Below are 23,203 nucleotides of genomic sequence, written 5' to 3' on the forward strand. Positions count from 1 at the left end.
TGACTAAAGAAAGCTATGGTGTTGCCCTGAATATGTCATCCTTATCTAAATGGAAGAAAAAAAGAGTAAAAAATATAAAAATTAAGGATCTAAAATTTGAAAAAAGCATATAAATAGCAAAAACTACTTTTAAGGCTTATAGGCATTGCCCATTAATGCCTTAGAGAATATCCAAATGATGTTTCTAGATTTGTGAAAATAAATAGGCAATACAATTAATTAATTACTTATAGCTAGTGTTTTTATCCACTACCTAGGTTATTTTAATGCATGGTTCTTATATATAAAGACTTGCATAATCACATATATATTATTTTTGGAATCATTTATCTGTACTTAATAGAAGCTCACCTCCTGGTAAATCTTCTTGGCATTGTTGTTGTCTCCAATTAAAAGATAACCCACTCCAAGGTTGTTCTTGAATGAAGTATCATTAGGAAACAGGTCAACCAGTTTCTGTAGTGTAACTAACGAACCTCTCATGCGACCTAATTTGATGGGGAAACAATAAAAAAGCAACTTGGCTACATACATGAAGAAGCAACTTGGAATACAGGAACTTTGCTAGCAAAATAAATTAAGACTGTTTAATAATAAAACAGACTATGTGCTATTAAACATTAGAACATGTGTAAAACTTACACTTCTAAGGCCTTAGAAAACTATGCTTGCATTGCTTAGTGTTTTGGAGACCTCTAGTGCACAATCAAAGCATTTTCACCATTCTCTTTTTGGACAATAATACCTGTTCCAAATTGTTGGCCTTTTTTCTCAACTGCATCCATTATAGATATAAATAAACTGACTTTAATCACAGTATTCACAATTATCACACTATTTAATGAAAGGCTTGCTGCTTGTATATCTTTGAAACTACATAGGCTACGTCAGAATAAAACTAGGAAAATTACTACCTTTAATGATTCAAATGTAAATTATATATGTAATATAATGCTCCTGGGAATGATTAGTTGAAATGCATTTTGTGAAAATGATTTATTTTTGCACAATAAAACTTCAGTTTTTAAGCCTGTACACTGCAATTTCAGCCACTGGAAACAGACAGGTGTATTTGCATTAGCCTTGTATTTGATTCACTTTAACAAAGAGATTTGTGCAAGCAGGTGACCAGATTCTTTTTGTAGATGTGAGCGGTAACATGAATCACTTTGACAAAACAGTTTATATTACCTCCAATTGCTTTAAGCTGCAGGAGAAGGCTCATCATAGCATTCTCTATATGCATTGGCCACTTATGTTCTGGACAGCTTCAGCACATGCTGTGAGGATTACTCATAGCCTTCCCAAAAGCATAAGAAGATTTTCAGCATGAGTCAAGAATTCTCTAGTCGGGCAGCTTCAGCACACCTTCAAATTTCCACAGCATTTGCCAAAGCTGGCAAGAGTGCAGCTGCAGCACTTTTGACCCACAAATACAGAAAAACATTTCTCTCCACCTATCGTTTCCCCAACATGAGTTCTCAGAGGGGAAAGTGATAACAGTTACCAAAAGTCTGCAACTTGGAAAGATCCTGCCGTCATTGGACTACCTGATTTGAATAGGTTTAACCTGTTTCTTCAGTTACTCTCTGGGACATTCTTAGGTATAACTTGAAAAAGACGAGACCTAGGCAGAAATTAATGAGGACAAATACTTCTCAGGAACTAATGTGATTTGTTTCTAATCTCAGGCAGAAAGAAGGTAACATTGTGCATTTGTGCAGTGAAAAGAAGTGAGGCTGGATACACCCTGACTCCTCACAAAAGCCGTTAATTTTAATTACTAGTTCATAACATTAGATTTCATTGAATTATTTCATTTTTTAATCTGATTTATTTTGTTTATTTATTATTTCATTTATTTTTATAATTACCTCAAGATGGCAAACATATCTAATACTCCTTCCACCTGATTATGCCTTCCTTCTCCTATTTTCTACACAACAAAAACTCTATGAGGTGAGTTGGGCTGAGAGAGAATGACTAGCTCAAAGTCACCCAGTTGGCTTTCATACCTAAGTGGGAACTAGAACTGTCTCCTAGTTTCTAGCCTGTACCTTAACTACTAGACCAAACTGGCTTGTAGGAATTGCTGAATTTAGGAATTTCTGAAATACCAATCAGTTAACAATTGCTACTTAAGTGATAATTTGTCCAATGCAATTTTCTTCAAATGCCACTTTCAGATTCAATAGAAATTTGTTGCAGGATTATCTATCCATCCATCCATCCATCCATCCATCCATCCATCCATCCATCCATCCATCATCTATTCTTTCTTTCTTTCTTTCTTTCTTTCTTTCTTTCTTTCTTTCTTTCTTTCTTTCTTTCTTTCTTTCTTTCTTTCTTTCTTTCTTTCATACACCACCCATCCTACCTACTTTAAATGACTCTAGATGGTTTACAATAAACATTTAAGAGACTGAGAGGTATTTTGAGGTATTCAAATTAATTTAATAAATTTCCATCCTGCCTGATGCTCATAAGCTTTGGAGCTTGGAAACTACACAAGAATATCAAATTTCTGGATATGAAAACATGGAAAATTTTTCAACATTTGGACCACTGGTAAGTATAGTTTCAGAAACTTACCAAGAAACTGCTGCCTGTCTGCCCGCCGTTTCAGTGTCATCTTTACTAGAACATCAGGGACATTTGGCAGATTGGCCACTTCACCATAGGTGGTGATAGATCGCTGTAGTATTTCATTGCTTCTCATCTTCTCAGCAAAGTCATCCTCACTCTGTATGTGATAATAAAGCATTAATTAGTATTGAAATTTCTATCAAATTTAAAGCACAAGTTAAATTAATCAATGGCTGTTAGATTATAACATTTATTTCAAAATCACCATTATGTGAGTTCTAAAGTTTTGATGTGTAAAAACTGATACCTAATTCTTGAATACAAAAGGAAGAATGAGACTTCAACTCTCTGACACTGTTATATCATCAAAAACTAAGAACTTATTTTGAGACTTTGAAAGCCATGTCTATATCCAGATATCACTGTTGCTTCAAAACAATCAATACATTTTCAATGCATTCCTTTCTTTTGTTGTTTTTTTCTGAGATGCCTGTAAAATGACTTTGAACTTAAGATGATCCTTGCAGCGAAAGGGACAGAAGGCTGAAAAAAAACCTAAAATATCTGCTACTGTATTCTAAATGCATCTAAAATGACTATCGTGTTTTAATAGTAGGTAATTTCATAATAAATTCTGTAAGTTTGAATAGTATCATGTCTGCATTTTAGAGGAACGTGGTGGCTCAGTGGCTAAGACGCTGAGCTTGTCGCTCAGAAATGTCAGCAACTTGGCGGTTCGAATCCCTACTACCAGATAACGGAGTGAGCTCCCGTTACTCATCCCAACTTCTGTCAACCCAGCAGTTCGAAAGCATGTAAAAATGCAAATAGAAAAATAAGGACCACTTTGGTGAAGGTAACAGTGTTCCGGGAACCTTAGGTTTAGTCATGGCCACATGACCACGGAGACATCTTTGGGCAGCGCTGGCTCTTTGGCTTTGAAACGGAGATGAGCACCACCCCCTAGAGTCAGGAATGACTCTAGAGTGCTACTAGGTTTTAAGGATTTAAATATATTCTTTTGTGGGTTTTTAGACTGATGTCCTTAAAGAAGTTACACAGCACAGGTATTTTCGACTTACGACCACAGTTGGAATTGGAACCTCTGTTGTTAGGCGAAGCGCGTGTTAGATGAGATACAATTGATTTTATGACCATTTTTGTTGGAGTCGTTATGCAAATTACATAGTCATTAAGCAAATCCAGCTTCTCCCATTGAGTTTGCTTGTCAGAACCCCCCTAGGAAAGTCACAAATAGTGATCATGTGACTCCGGGACGCTACAACCATTATAAATATATGCCAGTTGCTAAATACCCAAATCACAATTATGTGACTGCAGGAATACTGCAAAAGTTGTAGGTGTGAAGACTGATTGTAAGGCACTTTTTTCAGTGCCTTCATAATTTTTAACAGTCATTAAACAAATGGTCATAAATTGAGGACTGTCTGTACATTTTCACCAGATAATTTCAGACTGCAGGGTTAGGGAACACACTCTCATTTTAGGATTACATCACCTGAGAAGGGTAGGAGGGTAAATACCATGTCTTAATCCCTTGTAATGTGAGAAGCTCAAAGGCATTCAGAAGAAGAAAGGCATGAGCTAGCTAGCTTCTTCTACTCATGATGTAAGGAAGTGTTACATTATATCACCTGTTCCCTTCTTTCAGGGAAAACGTGAAAGCTGATGAAGTAGGAGCAAAGTGGTGTTGCTTTTAATAATTAAGCAGTTAACCATTCAATTTTTACAGGACAAGGGGAAACTGTAGCCCTGTGTAGGGTTATATAAGGAATTCTCCCCCCCCCCAATCACCTATATAACTTTAGCCCTTAATATTTGCAATTTCTACTCAACTCCTTGCCACTTAAGTTTTCTGAACCATCCAACTATATCTCTCTTTCTCCGATCTTTGGAGCTGACTTAAATGGGTATTTGGGACTTAGTTCCATTCACTCAGTGCAATACAAGAAGATGAAAGGTATAATACTGGATCCAAATTAGTACCTTGTCTGTGTTTAGCCAATATTATTAGGATAAATTTTAATGATCATTCTAATACCATGAAAGAAACATATTAATTTCAATTATTTAGATCCAAAAATCTATTTTTTTCATTACTTATCCCTGACTGCAACATTGTTGGATATGGCTAACTATCAAATATTCCCTCACGCATAAACAGAACTATTCAGCTTCAAATGTCTTTAAAGCTTCTTCTGTTTGGTGGTTAGAATGCAGTTTTGCAGGCTAATTCTGTCCATTGCCAGCAGTTTGATTCTCACCAGCTCAGGTTGACTCAGCCTTCCATCCTTCCAAGGTTGATAAACTGAGAACCCAGATTGTTGGAGGCGATATGCTGACTCTGTAAACCGCTTAGAGGTGGCTGTAAAAGCACTGTGAAGCAGTATATAAGTCTTATTGCTATTGCTAATCTCATTCACAAAATAATGAAATGGCAATTCTAGGCAATAAAGATTTTGCAAGGGAACTCCCTTAGAAATCCAGAGGTTTGTAACATGCAGAATCAGAAAGCTACCTGTGCCCACCAATCTGGAAAATGTGAGCTTGCTTCCAAATCCATACAAACGCTAGTAGCAAATTGGAATTTTCAATATGACAAAATGAAAAACTTTAACTTTAACTTTTAATAAATTTATATGCCGCCCAATCCCGTAGGACAAACAAATAACATTGAAAAAAATCATTCACTCTTTATTAAGTTTCTCCCTCCCAATCCCAATTTTATTAATGCTTTCTTTCAAAGTCAGATTTTGGCCTCAGAAAAGGTGATCATTCCCACCAGAATCCTTTTCATGCCATGCTACAATTTGGCCCTTAAATTCCATAATTCACTGTTCTGACCCTCCCCCCCTTCTCCGTTCAGGAACGAAAGCCAAACAGACGTATGAAAGAATGTTTTAATCAGTCCCGGCTCTTCCTGCCTGCAAGCCCAAAAGAAACAAAGATAATTGCTCTGGCAAAAGTCCTTTAACTCACACAACACTGCAACCAGGCTTCTCTATCTCAAGCCACTTATCCAAGTTGGGTTCTCTCGATTTATGAACGCGAACGAGAACGTTGACTTCTGCAACCAGGGCATGGCACCAGCAGTCTCTTTTATCAGCAGGAGGAGATCTTAACGAGCAACAGCTGCTCGTAATCATCTCCTGTAAGTACTCAGTTGTTCTTTACACCCAGTAGCCCTGCGCCTGCATGCATCCTGATACAACTCCCAAATGCTTTCCTGAACATTCCCTTTGGTCCACTGCTTTGCCGCCACCTGGTGGCCAACCAGTCTCTCCTCGCCCTGCTCGGAGTCGACACCCTGTCCAGGGTCCTCCACCTCTTCCAAGGCCGACTCATAAGACCCCTCGCTGTCGGAGTCTGGCGGCAGCTCCAACGGCTCCTGCCGGGCCACAACAATTCACTATGCTCTGTACTTGTTTTTTTGCCAATTCTGATACATATAATTTCCTGATTACTTATTAAAAGAGAGAAATAAAGGAAGATACTCTCAGTTAAGAGGAATTTGTCAAAGTCCAATTAATTTAGTTACAACAAAATAATGTACCCATAATCTATCAAATTAACCTATGAGATAATATTGCATTTTCTCCCTATATACAGTGGTAACTTGGTATGCAATTGCGTTGAAACTCATTGAATTTTGTACCCAGTGCATTTTGATATGAAAAGTTTGTCCTGGTACTCATTATTTGTTTGGTATTCAATGCATAAGCTAGAATTTGTCAGTGTCAGCTGCCTTGTGACACACTATATTATACCTTATGGGGAAAAATTGTTTGGTGCTCATCATTTTTGGTACTCATCACACATCCTGGAACCAATTAATGATGAGTACCAAGATATCACTGCATTTTAAAGAATACAATAAGTGATAGATTATGAAATCTGAAGCTGTTTCCTAATGCAATTCTTTATTTCCTAATATCAATACTTTACTTCATTTGCTTTACTTTATTTGCAATCAGTAAAAAACTTGGATATATAATGAGATATACCATAGTTTGATTTTCCACGCACAACTTTTTGTTTTATTAATTTTTACCTGGGCTTTTCCATATCTTGCTCGAGGACTTTGGGGATACTTGCTTACCAAAGCTTCAAATGCCCTTAAAGCTTCTTCTGTTTTCCCCTGAAAGTCAGGTAGAGATATGCTATCAATAAAGAAGATAAATCCTTACAATTATTATTTAAGTAAGACTGCACACCAGATATGTTGGATGCTGACTCCCACAAGGCCCAAACAAGGAAATATAAAATATTGGAACCCAACACATATAAATGGACAAAAGTTGGAGGCAGCAGAACCTAAAGTGTCAAGGAACTGTGATGGAATATTTTGTATTTAATATATAATATACACTTTTAAGAACAGATACAAAGACATTTTGCAAATCCATTATTAAAATATCATTAAAAGAAATACAAATAATGATATACATTCAGGGAAGAAAACAAAATTCTGTAGTTTCTGGTTTAAAAGGAATGTTCTAGGAAAATTTTAAAAAGGCCTCAATAGGTATTTAAAATATAATTATTTAAGAGGGTATTAACTTTGAATAATTTCTGATCATTATGTTAAGAAATTAACATGAGATATTTACAGTATCATTAAAAAATCCTCTTTATCTGAAAGAAATTATGACAAATGGCTTGTGCTAACTTCTATAGTTGCAAGAATATCATTCCAAAGACAAGATTGATTGTATATCAATTACTGGCATGTTGATGTTGATGAATGTTCAAAGCTATTAAAACTTTTCTGCTAATGCCCACTCACATACTCTTTTCTCCCCTCCCCCAGAAGAAGTTTACTAGCAATTAATTTAGCAATGTGGCATGCTACATGGACCGACCGACCGACCAACAGACACACACACAGTTTTAATTTTTCAAACCAAATTTTACCTTTTTGCGTAGCTTTTCTGCAGCATCAAGTTCAACTTTAATACTTCTATCAAATTTATTGAGCAATTTTGGTTTCTTCTTCTTTACTATGAAAGAACATAAAAAACACACACAATTTCCACCAAATTCAATAATATTGGAGATTACTTTAGAACAACTCAGGAACTCTGGTATAATAAATAACTTTTCCTTTGGAAGGAAAAATACTTTTTACATCCATAATTTGCAAACTAAAAATTGTATGTTGGTATCAGCTTCTGTTTCCCATTCTCTCTCGGTCTCCTCCTTCCTTTCCCCAAACCTGCCCCACAGTTGCACTTCCAAAGATCTCTCTCCTGCCTTTCTGCCAGTCCTATTATCCTCTATGGTTTTTACTATTCCAAATGTGGTAAGTAGCAGAGCTATAGCTTTTATTGTTTGGAGGTCTCAATATACACATAGGGGATCAACATGAACATAAAATATAAATACTGTAAGTAAGAAAGCCTCTCCCTCCAAGCAGTGGGTGGAATAAAGACAAAAAAATAAATTTGATGTAATAAAATCTAAATTATTGAATTTAATATGGTCGCTTTCTTTGTACAGTATCTTTTTCCGTCCTTCAGAGGTGCCCTTGGAAATAAAACTGGTCCTGAAATTTCAGATTATGAGTCTCCAATATTAACATTGAAAACATTACATCAGGAAACAAGGATTGCAAATTTTTTTGGGGGGGGGGGCAGGAGTGAAATCCTCCTGGTTCGGTAAGGACGAATGTCCTTGGTTCTGCGAACCAGTAGTAAAACAAAACCTTCCAAGGGCCACACAGTTTACAGCTGATCCCTGTGATTGTCAGCTCCCCCCCCCCTTTTTAAAGCATTTTTTTCCTGTCTGTTTGTGCGAATAGGCAGGAAAAAATGCTTTAAAAAATGTGGTGGAAAGCTTCTGATGATCGCATGGCTTACAGCTGATCCGCACAATGCTTTCCCCCAATTTTTAAAGCATTTCCCCCCTGCTGGTTTGGGCATATGAAGGGGGGGTTCCAAAATTTTTGTATGGGGAAAATTAATCCAGAACAAACAAAAACTCAAGGACCTTACCATTATAGAATTCAAGACAACTATGGCTGATAAGACAAATTGTAGATATTTTTAACCAGAACTCCAAAATCACCAACTGTTAAACCAATTTGCCAAATGAAATATTTACAGTTACTGTAAGCTATTTTACATATATATTTCTCAGCTGTCAAAACTGTATTTGTAGGAGTTATATTTCTATGTAGCAGTGTTATTAGTCCGTCCATTCTTAATATTTAAATACATCTACATTTCAGTATTTTGAATATTACAGAATTTTAGCTCAATATGATTGATTGCATAGACGAATGCATGAAAATAAAATAATATTTTTTAAAGATTTGGGAGGTCTATTTTCATAGATTGTTTCCAAGAACACCGGTAAACTTCAGGACATTGAGTTCACATTCTACCATATGGTATCCTGTTTTTGGACAAGGAAACAATGACAGATGTCTACATTGGCCAGTATTGTATAATATTCCGGTGCATTCTGTAGAGGATTCAGAAGAAATGGTTGGATCTGGTACAAACAAAATGTCTCAATGGTCCATTAAAGCAACCTGTCTTGTGTATGACTGTAAAAAAGTGTATCCACTTTCAGAAATCCATTCATATATGTGTGTGTGTGTGTGTGTGTGTGTGTGTGTGTGTGTGTGTATGTATATATGCATATATGTAAGATTGAGATTGTCTTGGCAACATTTCGGCGAGGTCTCACTTTTCGAAAACACCAGCCTGAAGATGGCGAGTGAGGCCTTGCTGAAATGTTGCCAAGACAATCTCAATCTTACACGGGAGAAAACCTGAATACAAGACCAGCATACCTACACCCGTTAATATCTACGAATGTGTGTGTGTATGTTTGTATACATGTGTGTGTGTGTGTGTGTGTGTTGTATTTGTGCTGATAAATAAATAAAGGGAGGTTAGTATTGATCGATTTCAAGCTATTTAGCTCTCATCAGCTAGACATACCCGAACTGGGATTTGAACCTTTGCTGTATTACATATTAGGCAGGTTTGTTAGCCACTAAGCCACAGGCACTCCTCCTTTATCAGCTAAGCCAGGGAAATAGGTATGTATTATGTCACAACCCCTGGTATGCCCAAATATGGGAGGAAGCATACTGCTTCCTTTCTCTGTCTATTGGCTCATCACAAGAGACCATCCAGACAGAAAGCCATTATTTTTACTGTTGCCTTTGTTACATTTGTGTTGTATTTGTGCTGATAAATAAATAAAGGGAGACTAGTATAGATCTATTTCAAGCTATTTAGCTCTCATCAGCTAGCCATACCCTTACTGGGATTTAAACCTGTGCTGTATTACATATTAGCAGTTGTGTTAGCCACTAAGCCACAGGCTCTTTATCAGCTAAGCCAGGGAAATAGGTATGTATTATGTCACAACCCCTGGTACAGCACAGGTTCAAATCCCAGTAAGGGTATGGCTAGCTGATGAGAGCTAAATAGCTTGAAATAGATCTATACTAGTCTCCCTTTATTTATTTATCAGCACAAATACAACACAAATGTAACAAAGACAACAATAAAAATAATGGCTTTCTGTCTGGATGGTCTCTTGTGATGAGCCGATAGACAAAGAAAGGAAGCAGTATGCTCCTTCCCATAATTGGGCATACCAGGGTTGTGACATAATACATACATACATACATACATACATACATACATACATACACACATACACACATACATACATACATATATACATATACACACACATTCATGTATGTATGTATATATACATATAAAATTTATGTAGAAATAAATAAGGTGGGGCCGTTTCATGCTTGCACAATTCAGTTGTTCTTTTAAATGCATACAATTCATATATCTGCATATGGTATAACTTTTACAATACATTTCAAAATCAATAAAGTGCTGTCTTAAGAATGCAACCTCTACAGAGCATTTCTTATTTCACTGGAAGTCGTAGTAGCCTTTTTACTTGCTATATTTCTGTTCAAATACTATGTCATAATAATAAATTAAAAGGTATCAATACTGCCAGCCAAAGCAAAACTTTTCATTTCTTACCCATTTGATTTTAAATTGAAAGTGTAGCTGACTCAACTCATTCAGCATAAGATTAGTAAGAAAACTAGAGATCTTCAACAATGTATATTTAATGATAGATCATTTCAGAAATTTGAAGGGTTGTCTCTTTGTTTGTCTATTAGCATGAGAACAGCATGCTTCCAAATTGCAAATGCCAGGGAGCAATGGCGTGTGATGCACAATAGGCATCTAGTTGGCCAAGCTTTTAAATTATTATCGTCTTTTGAGGCTTTCTATTTTGGGGGGAGGGGGAGAATGTGAAAAAGGATATATTTCTTAAATCTTAAATAAACAAAAAAGGTTGTAAATCAAGAAGTCTAAATGATATATTAGGGACAAGAGTAGTCTTAAAATTTGCCTGAGTGCCATTTCCAATAGAGAACATGATATCTGTAATTATACAGATTATATAGATGAAACATTTTCCTCCTAAGTCCTAGAATGGTATCCAAAGTATTTTTTAAAGATACGATCATTACTTTCTCAAGTTAGACCCCACCCACCCCAAAAAAGTAAGTCTTACTTACCCCACCCCCCAAAAAATAAACATGCAGAAAAAAATTAGACTATTTCATATCTATTCTTACCAATGCAGGAATTTTAGATTTTTGAACTGTTTGTATTTTCAATTGCTTACCTTTTTCTTTTTGCAGAGTATCCTTTTCACCATCTCCTGGAATAGGTAAACAGAATTCTTATCATCTTGATCCTTTTTAAATGCAAGTTCAAGTGTATATGCACTAAATTATTAAAATGCTGTCTTTAAATAAATAGCATGGAATCATAATGTACACAGAGTAAAATATACATGTGTTGTTAATTAAGGATGTGCAAAGTTTAAATGGGTTGCTTTGCTTTGATGATACTTTGAGCAAAGCATTCCTTTGAAATGCTTCCAAAAGCAGTGTGCTTTCCTCAGCTTTGAATATCAAGCTGTCTGCATTGATTTGCTTCGTTTCACTTCTGAGACTTCTCCTGGTAACACCAATGTATGGAAAAAAGCTTTTGCCCATGTTAAAGCATATTACTGATTATTACTGCTGGCTATATGAACTGCTGGCTGAGGCTTTGAGATGACACAAAGTACCATTACCATCATCAACAAGAATCACAACACATCTGAAAACAAAGTTTGAAATAGTTTTCCTTTTCAGATGGAATCCCAGTCTTGATCAGTTTCCTATATAAAAGCACATTTGCTACTCAAATATTCAGTTTGGAGATTTGATGCTTATGAAATGTTCATACCAAATCACATTTATAAAACAAGTTAGTGAGTTTGCTTAAATTTTCTGAATATATCTGAAAAAATATCTAACATACTTTTCGGAGAATAAGATGCACCGGAGTATAAGAAGCACCAAGATTTTGAAGAGGTAAATTTTTTTAAAAAAATTTGCACTCTGCAGACCTCCCAAAACCTCTGCACATCTCATTTTTTGTGAAAAACGGGGCATGCAGAGTTTGAGAGGCCTGCAAAGTTCTTGGGGAGATGAGCAAAAACGATCCATTTTTTGCCAAAAAAGGGGCCATGCATAGCCTTTAGGAGGCTTGTAGAGTGCTCTTAGGGGTTTGGGGGGGGAATAAGCAAAAAATGCCCCCTTTTGCTCTCCCCACTCTCCAGGAACACTTTGCAGGCCTCCCAAACCCTTTGCACATCCATTTTTATGAAGGGGCAGAGTTTCAGGAGGCCAAAAATGTTGTATTCAGTGTATAAGACACACCCTCTTTTTTAGAGGAAAAGTTGTGTCTTATACTCTGAATATACCGAAAAATATGGTACCAAAGTCAAATCAAATTTTTTGTTGTTGTTGTGTTGAACCAGATCAGATCAGATGGTATCCTTCTGCGATGGTTATGGGAGGTTGGAGTGGGAGGCACCGTTTTACGGTGGTTCTCCTCCTACCTCTCGGACAGGTCGCAGTCGGTGTTGGTTGGAGGACAGAGGTCGACCCCTAGGCCCCTCAAATATGGGGTGCCGCAGGGCTCGGTCCTGTCACCCCTCCTATTTAATATCTACATGAAGCCACTGGGTGAGATCCTACGCCGGCATGGGATTAAATATCATCAATATGCGGACGATACCCAACTGTATCTGTCCGCCCTGTGCCAACTCAGTGAAGCGGTGGAAGTGATGTGCCAGTGCCTGGAGGCTGTCAGGGTCTGGATGGGAGCGAACAAGCTTGCACTCAATCCAGACAAGACCGAGTGGCTATTGATGTTGCCTCCCAAGGATAGTTCAGACATTCCATCCCTTAGCCTGGAGGGTGAAATCTTACACCCCTCAGAGAGGGTCTGCAACTTGGGTGTCCTTCTGGATTCGCAGCTGACGTTAGAACACCACCTGTCGGCTGTGACCAGGGGGGACTTTGCCCAGGTTCGCCTGGTGCACCAGTTACGGCCCTACCTGGACCAGGAGGCACTTCGAATGGTCACTCATGCCCTCGTCACCTCAAGGCTCGATTACTGTAATGCGCTCTACATGGGACTGCCCCTGAAAAGCGTTCGGAGACTACAGTTGGTCCAGAATACAGCCACACGAACGATAATGTTACACTATCCTCTGTGAGCTGCACTGGCTTCCTATTGGTCTCCGAACGCGCTTCAAGGTGCTAGCCATTACTTTTAAAGCCCTACATGGCTTAGGACCTGGATATCTGAGAGATCGCCTCCTGCCACATACCTCCCAACGACCGATAAGATCTCACAGGTTGAGCCTTTTCCGGGTGCCGTTGACCGGACAATGCCGGCTGGCAGCCCCTCGCGGGAGGGCCTTCTCTGTAGCTGCTCCGGCCCTGTGGAACGATCTACCCGTAGAGATCCGGACCCTTCCCACTCTCTCGGCCTTCCGAAAAGCCACTAAAACCTGGCTATTCCGGCAGGCCTGGGGCTGTTGACTTCACGAACAAGGTCCAGCCCCATCTAGATGGAATGTATGGCGTGTTGTTTTTAAATTGTTTATTTTTCTATTTCTAACTTTTATCTTGTTTCTATAAGCCGCCCGGCGTCCTACGGGATTGGGCGGCATATAAATTTATTAAATTACTAATTACTAATTACTAGATCAATTTTACAAATTAACTGTTAATCTAAATTAGATTTTATATGGTTTGCTTAGATTTGCTTTATATGTCTTCAATACTATTAATTCTACAGAGATTGCTATACCACTTTTAGGAAGGCAACATTTGTTATCCAGGACATAAATTAAGGTGCCTATCAGTGAACAGATAAGATAAATTCAGTTCTAATTACTACTCTATCTATCTATCTATCTATCTATCTATCTATCTATCTATCTATCTATCATCTATCTATCTATCTATCTTTCTAAACCATCAAATTTTTTCAAAGAGCAGTCTGGGTATACAATATAATATATAAACAAATAAACATAATTTGTGAAATAAATTCAGCAATGGTTGGCTAGGTTTAGTTCTACAGCACATGCAAGGAATTCTGTGCAGTAACCTTAAAGATAATCCATCTTTATGCCACAAGTCTCTGTAATGTCGATATGAAACAAATGGTCCTAAGGTGTTAAATAACAGTTTGAGTTATACCTTTAGTATAATACAATTCATGACATATTCTGGAAATAATAGTTAAGGCCATATTATGTTTTATTTTCTTTCTGTTTCCCTGAATTGTTTCTAGCTTTGCCTTCCTCCTGAATGGTCTTTTTCTAACCTTTATAATGATTTAATGACCAATCACTAAAGTATATAACAGTATTTTTTTTTTTAAAAAATGACTCGATTCATTAAACTTTCTCCTGTATTTTATTGCAGCAAATGTTAACACAGAAGAAAAAGTACATATTAACAGTCCCCTTCACCTTGTCTCCATGGCACACTTATGTAAACAAGAAAAACATAGTAGCATAACAGAAAATTTGATCACAGCACAATCATCTTATCCTATTTCAAAAATAGAGTCATCGTACAAAAATTCAATTTATTTTACCCAAAATAATCTTAATTATCCTTAAAATTATGGCTTTATAAAATGTATTGCTGTCATTTAGAAATGTACAATTTTAATTCCATGAAGAATAATACTTTGCCTCGATCTGTATGAACAGATTGCTTCCTAAGTATTATAAATGTATATGGCATAGTCCTTCTAGCAGTGTTCTCATTTGCTACAGCACCTGTGCATACACAATGAATAGGAAGAGACCAAGGCAGTTACAGGGAACTCTTTCATAGATGGAGAGATTGAGAAGAAGAGAACAAGTCCACAGAAATACCTGATAAAGCACTACGTACACACTCAAACTATGTAGTCCTTACTATCTTGGATTTCAACATAATAAAAATGCACTGCATTTATCTCTATTTTTTTTCTCAAAAAATCAAGTTACAATCAATCATTTCCTAAAATATATAAGCCACATATTCTATTGCTATTCTTGTGAACCCTCAAGGATTCAAATAGTATATATTTCCTACCAAAATCTCAGTTTGAAATGTAACTGCTTTTTATTTTTTTCTGAAAGAATATCTTTTAATTATGCAGCAGACTGAGAACAATTCTTTTACACACTGCGTCAGTTAATATTCATCTTTTGTAAGCAGACTAAATATTTATTAAGAAATCTAGGTAACAAACAGTTTTTGGTAAAGCAGGTACAAGCAGTAATGATTAAACTGTAAGCCTAAGATCATTTACTTTTCAATCTTATTTACAGAAGTTTTATTATTATAAGAAGTTACAAAGACATCACTTATCAATATTTAATTGCCTAGCATTTTATGTGAAACTGTAGCAGAGATAATAATAATAAAGACAAAAGGAGAAGGAAAATCCTTGTGTTTCAATATTAAAGTTTCATTAGAAGAATCAGTCCATTAAAACATAAAAAAGTAAAAAATATATTTAGTGACCTTCTTGGAATAGGCCCATGATTGAATTATTTGCTTTATCTGGGCTAATGTCAGATAAATAATGGCATACAAAATTAGTATGTAGAAGTCCAAGTCAAAATTATTTCACAGTCCTATTTCACTAGCTTTTTTGCCAGAAGGCATGTAAATATACCATAATATTTTGTTCACATTTTAAAACTTTGTAAAATCAGATTACATCCATAATTTACTGTTACACTATAAATAGCACATTTACAGTTATGTGAACAGCACATATTAAGATTCAGATAAAATTGTTTGTCCACTAATAAGGGGAGAGGTAAAAAAACCCATGTTATATACTAAATGCTACAAAAATATTAAAAGTGAATATTAGTATTCTAAATATATGCTAAAGTTAATTGGCATACTAAAAGGTCAACTATGTGCTATGGCACTGTGTCAGTGGTTCTCAACCTTTGGGGGTCGAAAGACCTTTTCACAGGGGTCGCCTAAGACCATCGGAAAACATATATTTTCGATTGTCTTAGAAACCGAGACACCAATTTTATGGTTGGGAGTCACCACAACATGAGGAACTGTGTTAAAGGGTCGCGGGATTAGGAAGGTTGAGACCCACTGCACTATGTAATCCTTCACTGTTTTAGGAATTTTCAGAAGTATATTTTGCATTTCTTGGATCATTTTAAGAAAGAAATTTGCCATGCATATTAAGTACTTTTAAAAAGGTTTCACATTTTTATGTTATATTAGTAGTTATGGGAAATGAATTAAAAATGGAATTTCTAAATGGAATGGTCTCATAAAGTAATTTGTAAAACACTTTTTAGTGTCTACCCCCCACCACTAATTTTCTGAGCTCCATTAATTATGTCATAGAAAAATTTAACAAACATCTGCTGCCACTGTGTAGAATATGGTTTAGGCTGGTCCTCCTGATGTAGGGAGTCTTTTTGAAGCGTTAAGTATCTGAAAAATAAGGGGAGATCTAAATTAGAGGACCAACCATAAAACAGGTGATTTAGAAATAATCTTTAATATAAATATGCAACTTTGTAATACGGTTAATTTAGCTATGTGTTATTACAAATACTGTTTAAGCACAAAGTTGCTACCTAGGGGAAAAGGTAGGCAATAACAGAATTAAAGGACACTCCCTTCAAACTGAAATGATCACAGAAATCCAACAGTCTTTTACCCCACCTCTCTTTGAGACACCTATTAGATATACATTAAAAAAACTCTCATTATGATGGAAGGAAAATTATCCAACATATATTCATATTTATGAAAGCTGGAGTATCCGAAGAATGAACAAATTTGATCTTAGACATTGTGGCAGAATGTTTGAAAAAGTAGTTTATATGTATACTGAAGGGCAGAAGGAATAATGAAGTTGAAAACAAATAGACTGGAATTAGGTCTTTATCTCCAAATCACAATATATTATTTCTGCTACCAATCTTCAAATCGTGAACATGAAGGTAGAAAAAAATGGCAAACCAATGTTTAAATAGAAAAGACATCTAAAATTACTTATATTCTCCTTTGTTCTATCATGTCAAACATTTTACATAAAGAGATATACCTTCAAATGGCACAAAACTGTGCCAAAAAGAAAGAGTCAAGGCAAATATCATGTTGGGAATAGCAGGAATTAAATACATACAAGATTAAGTAAGATGTATGTGCAAGGGTATTGATAGCATCAGATATGGAACCATTATGGATGCCTCAAGACCAAAACCACAGAAATATGAGTAGTTTATTTCCTGGAGTCTTTTGAGAAAAATTATGAGAATGGAACTACAAATCCATGTGCCAGTTAATTTTCAAATATAAGTCAGTTGAACTAAACATTCATATTCAGACACTGTAACAAAATAAAATACAGTAGAAGGACCTGTATCATCAAAACTACTGTTGAAATGCATATCAATTACTCTATAAGCTGTCCACAAAGCTTTCACATCAACTCATCTTCACATCTGGTTAAGAAGGTAAGATTCATTCAAGCAGTTGTCCAGTCTATAGCCAAGCTAGATATGCGTCCCAGCAGATTGTGTCCTAATCCTAAGAAGAACCATCTCCCTGATATATTTCTCAGCATTTATATTGGGGGAAGGAGCTACGCTATAAAATGCAAACTAAGTCATGTATACCTGAATACCTAAAACACCTACATTAATTAATATAGATATTTTATTAATTATATATTAATACTTTGTGTTTTCCTGACTAACCCATAAAAGGAACATCTTTTAAAACAAAATTTTGACATTTTCTATTGTTCAGAGATACTGTATGTAAATACATACAATAGTTATTTAATATACGTGGTAAGACTTTTTTAAAAATCAAGTTTACTTACAACAATAAATATAATGAAAAAATAAACATCAACTTCATAGTTTGAAGCCACTAATAACACCCTAATAGCTATTTTCTATAAACTCTTGCTCTTGATTACAAGAAGATAGATATACACAAACAAGGAATTTATATATGCAGCCAAAATCTGCATTGGGGGGGGGGACGACAAGAAAATACACGTGATTTCTGTAGGCATTCTCTTGCGTCTGATTCATTCTCTCCCTCTTTGCAGAGTGGAAATATTGGAGAGGAAGGGATTTCAAGATTATAAGCAGGCAAACAATGGTGAATATACTGGCTATTTGCTGAGTGTGTTCACGGCCGCCTGCTATTGTTTTCAAGGTGTATTCTTCATCATGTACCTGCTTACTCTCTTGTAAACCCTTGTTCTCCACTGAATGTCAAATATAAACATTAATTCCTTTCTTATTAATTATATCAACATCTGAGTGAGTATTCGAAAGGATCAGGAAATTTAGGAGGCAAACAAAAGCAAAAGGTGTGAAACTAATTGTCTTGTCAGTTTTGAAGTGGATATCCTAGCATTGTTTCTGAGAGAAACATTGCAAAGGGCAGGGAAGTGAAGAAAAGGAAAGCACAGTTGTGGCTATATAATTGACCACTTAGTGACTATTTCACATAGCAGTTCCAACCCAGCTGTGATCACAAAATGAGGACTCTTATATAGCCATGATTCAAAGTTTGACTTTTATTGAAGACTGAGCTGATTGAAGAGACGTGGGATGGCTGAGGTAACGAAGAACAGCTTTATTTAACAGAACCAGCTAACAGGTAACTATATACAGAGTTCAGCACCTCGCCCTGCTTGACAGCTATTTATACAGGAGCTGTCAAGCAGGGCGACCAATAGGAATGGTGTAAACAGCCCACGCTCAGCCAGTGGCATGGCTCAGCTGGAGTCGGCTGTCATTCGTAAGTAGAGGACCTGTGGCCGGTCGTAAGTCGAAGACTTACATTAGGATTTAACAATTTTCACTTGGCATCTGACAATATTTCTCCAGCTGAGCCTTTGCTTCAAGATGGTCAGTCTTAAGAATCAGGAAGCTAGGATTCAATGGAGGCTGATCAGCCATAGGGATCTCCTGTTCAACTGGAGTGCTCAGATGATGAGGCACAATCTCCAAGCCTCAGGTCTAGACAAATCCTAACATGACCTAAGCAACATTCCCCAAGGACGCTTCTCACTAAGAAAAGGACAAGGCATGTGTAATTGTAGCCAGTTGGTTAACTAGCTTTAGTTAGCCCCTTTGCTTGCAGTCTTTGCTAGAGACATTTGTTTGACTTTCTAGTTCTTGCTTTTTGTTCCCGACATTGACCACTGGACCAACTAACTACCCAATTTGGCATCCTGTGACTCTTGGAATGTATTCGTCTATGTTATTGTTTTTTGGACTGTTCAGGCAAGCTCTCTTAGACATTTGTCTCACACATCTGACTGTTATCTGTTTAAAATTCATTGCCAGCTTTGAATACTGTAAGTATGTGTGGGGGCATATCACCCTGAAACAGAACATTACCTGTACTGAACTGTTACTATTTAATAGTATGGATAATCCACACCACGATGAATAAAAATTGCCAGATTCTTATTACTACTGAAATTTATGTGTGAATATTAGCTAAAATTAAATGCAATGAAATTTTCTCATGTAAAACTAAACTATTTTTAAAACTGAAAGAAATAATGCTATTAAACAAATAATTCCTTTTGTAGACTTTTTTTAGACAATAACTGAACATTACACATAAAAAACTCCAACCAACACTCTATAAGCCATTATTTGCCTCACATGAAAAAACGCAACATTAAAAAACTGATTAAATAGCAATTTCACTTCAGTTCTTGGTAGATCTATAAGTATTAATATACTTTTCAGTTCAAAAATAGAAACTTCAAAATTTGTAGTAGAGAAAGAATATAGAAAATGAAAGGGGCTTCTGGAATTTCAGTTCAGTATATTTTCCAATCTTGAAAAACATGCAAAACTGGTTGTTTAAATGAAGCCACATTTCCTGTTTTCTGGCAATCAACATCCTAGTAAAAGGCTAAATTTATAGGAAATAATTCCGGATTTATCTATACGATCACACACATTAAACTCCCCTGCGACGTGTCTGTCCTTGTTAAAGTACTGCTTAGAATTCATACTAATAGGAGCCACAAACGTAGAAGATTTGAGGTGATTTTGCTATATTGTGGATGGAAAAGTGCAGTGAATATAGGAGAGATAATAAGTTACGCCATATCATATTTTGCTATACATCTCATAAAATATGGCTGTTACATGCCACATCAATAACTATGTGCTTTCTAGGAATGTATTTTGAAAATTAAAATACTGTATAAATTTATTATGGCATAAGATTTGAAAAGTTCCTATTGCAGCTCAGTAGCTCCCAAAAATGAGCATAACTTAACACTCTTCTAAAGACACGTGTTTTTTATTGCAGTGTCATCTGTTTAATGGTATCTATGATCCTATTTTATAATTATCTCATTTTTAATATAGTTTTTGTCCAATTCAAAGACTTTATGTCTGGCCTTTGTTCAAATTTCATGGTTTTATCTATTCCATTATTTAAAGACTAATCAATATTTTTAAAAATGTATCACCATCTGTTTTATTAAATGATGTTATTAAATTAGATGTTGAATTGTTAATCTGAATAAACAATGAAAAATATAGGATTCTTAGGAATAAAAAAATGCTATAAATACATAAAAAATCAACCAATTTTATTGATCAATATCAATAAAAATGACAATTATTGCCTTGTTCTAATTGCTTTTTCTACTCCAAGAAAAATAATTCCTAAACTCTATGGTTCTGTATTTGTCAAGAAAAAACGTTATCCATTTAACTTTGGCTACAAACCTCAAATTTGCTTATGAGTTTTATTTCAAATGTGTCTTATGTGTCTTACGAGCACAGTGTTACTTCTAATTAAAGATAAGAATGTGAAGAGGTAACTTACCAATTACATCATCCTCTGTATAATCTTCTGCGTGAACAGGAACTTCTGTAATTCAAAGTTTTTTAGTCAATTATTATGAAACAAGCTTGCAGATGTTATTATAACATTATAGGATTACTAAAATAATCTTTTTTCAGAAATGAAATGGTGCAAATATACATGGCAAAGAAGGGTACCGTTCTGCCAAAATTGGGTTTATTCAAACAATCCATAGACAGATCGTTATATTTAATAGTTATATTGGCAACTGCCAATTGTTACTATTTACATTCAGGCTGTATATTATTGTTCATGGACAACTTCTAGTGTACATAGTGATTTTCTTGATAAAAAGTAACTCAAATGAACATTGTTATAAAATAATTCTGCTTATACCATATAAATATAAAAGCAGAATATATATTGATGTATTTTAGCAGCAGCTTTGGTCACATACAGTTACTAATGCTATTGTATACAAAGTACTAGTTTGAATGGACAAATATTATACCAACCTGTATCATGTTGCTGAGCAGCTACATGATCTTCTTTATGTACCTCCTTGTGTACTATGAACAAGTTGGAAAAAATGGTATTTTTAAATTATGTACACTTGTTTCTTGAAATAGACTCAGTAATTTCAATAACAGAAACTGATGAGTAATACCTTATTCTGAATTATCAGGGATAGATTAAACAAATTATATAGAGTATAGCAAAATAAAAATAGAGATCAAATACAAAATAGCAACTGCTAACCATAACACCCCCGTGTCTGGTCTAGAGACGCATATCACCTTTAACATTAACAGAAACCAAAAGATTAGAGTCACAGGGAAATGGAAATTTTAATTGTTCCCCAACTTGCTGCAAAGGAATGCAAAATGAAATGATGGGTAGGAATTACGTTCCAAATTCGTCTCACTTAACCCTTGCTGTGATTAATGTTCTTTGCAGGACTTCCTCCAATTCAAATTTTACCCCTTTTTTGCTTCTTTATATCTCAACTTACAACTACAACTTTAGTTCTCAACTTAAAACCACAATTTACCCCAAAGTTTCTTTTGCTGAGAAGATAATTAAATGAGTGTTTATGACCTTTCTTGCTAAAAGTGATTTACTGCAATTGTTAAGTTAGTAACACTTTTGTTAAGTGACTCTGGCTTTCTCATTGACTTTGCTTATCAGAAGGTCGCAAAAGATGATCACATGTCCCCAGGATACTGCAACCATCATAAATACAGGTCAATGACCAATTTTGATCAGGTGACTATGGGGATGCTGCAACAATTCTTAAGTGTGAAAAACGGTCATAAGCAGTGGTGGATTTCAAATTTTTTTAGAACCCCTTCTGTAGGTGTGGCCTGCTTTGTGGGAGTGGCTTACCAGCCATGTGACCGAGTGGGAGTGGCTTGCCAGCCATGTGACTGAGTGGGAATGGCTTGCCAGCCATGTGACTGGGTGGGTGTGGCCAACTTGTAAAATGTGATGAAACTCACTTAACAACGCTCTTCCTTAGCAACCAAAATGTTGGCTCAGAAACTCTGGCATTGAAGTGTGCAAGTCTTAAAGCTGTCATGTTACAAGACCCTTGCACCCCTAACCCTTTAGAAAAAAAACTTCAAGGGTGTTCAAACTTGACAGATTTAAGACTTGTGGACTTCAACTCCCAGAATTCCTCCTCCAGTCATGTTGGCTCAGGAACTCTGGCTTTTGAAACACGCAAGTCTTAAAGCTATCAAGTTACAAGACCCTTGCACCCCTAACCCTTTAGAAAAAAACCCCAGGGATGTTCAAATTGACATCTTTAAGACTTGTGGACTTCAACTCCCAGAATTCCTCCTCTTGCTCATCATCTTGATGATGTGCGGACGGGCGGGAGGAGGGAGCTGGAACCGCACTGTACAATGGCACTGTACATTTGTGGAACCTCTTCTACAGAAGAGGTTAGAACTGGCAGGAACTCACCCCTGCCCCCAGCACTCCGGAAGCCAAAAATCAGCTGGCTTGTGCCATAGGTGGGTGTTGCATGCGCACTTGGTTAAAACTGGTCAAAATGTGCAAAATCTCTATAGGTAGTCCTTAACTTACAATAGATCACTTAGCGACCATTTGAAGTTATGATGAATCCCAAAAAGGTACTTACAACTCAGTTACAACAATCCTATACCTGCTCCCCCTGCAATCATTTGGCTGCATTTCAGTCACTTGACTGTCTGTCAACATTTACAGTTGTTTGCAACATCCTGCAGTTACATGACCACAATTTATAAAGTTTTTGCCAAAACATGGTATTTACTTCCTGTTTTTGGAAAAGTGCCC

The 23,203-nt window shown here is 36.1% G+C and overlaps 1 protein-coding gene across 4 annotated transcripts in view; it reads right to left on the reverse strand.

The window, feature by feature from the left end:
* ASPH (aspartate beta-hydroxylase) overlaps positions 1 to 23,203 on the reverse strand; it is a 112,135-nt gene that overhangs the window by 37,909 nt on the left and 51,023 nt on the right. For 3 of the 4 annotated variants that reach the window (XM_032222575.1, XM_032222573.1, XM_032222574.1), the window contains 7 exons: positions 21,397 to 21,450; positions 20,903 to 20,947; positions 11,299 to 11,334; positions 7,522 to 7,607; positions 6,659 to 6,745; positions 2,593 to 2,743; positions 352 to 488 (listed from right to left, as the gene is read on the reverse strand). In XM_032222575.1, coding sequence (XP_032078466.1) covers positions 352 to 488; positions 2,593 to 2,743; positions 6,659 to 6,745; positions 7,522 to 7,607; positions 11,299 to 11,334; positions 20,903 to 20,947; positions 21,397 to 21,450 — 596 coding nt within the window. Of the gene's footprint in view, positions 1 to 351; positions 489 to 2,592; positions 2,744 to 6,658; positions 6,746 to 7,521; positions 7,608 to 11,298; positions 11,335 to 14,424; positions 16,502 to 20,902; positions 20,948 to 21,396; positions 21,451 to 23,203 lie in introns of those variants that run through there. The other variant, XM_032222576.1, reaches the window with a different exon arrangement.

Source organism: Thamnophis elegans, chromosome 8 (genome assembly GCF_009769535.1).
Source record: "Thamnophis elegans isolate rThaEle1 chromosome 8, rThaEle1.pri, whole genome shotgun sequence".
NCBI classification, from domain to species: Eukaryota; Metazoa; Chordata; class Lepidosauria; order Squamata; family Colubridae; genus Thamnophis; species Thamnophis elegans.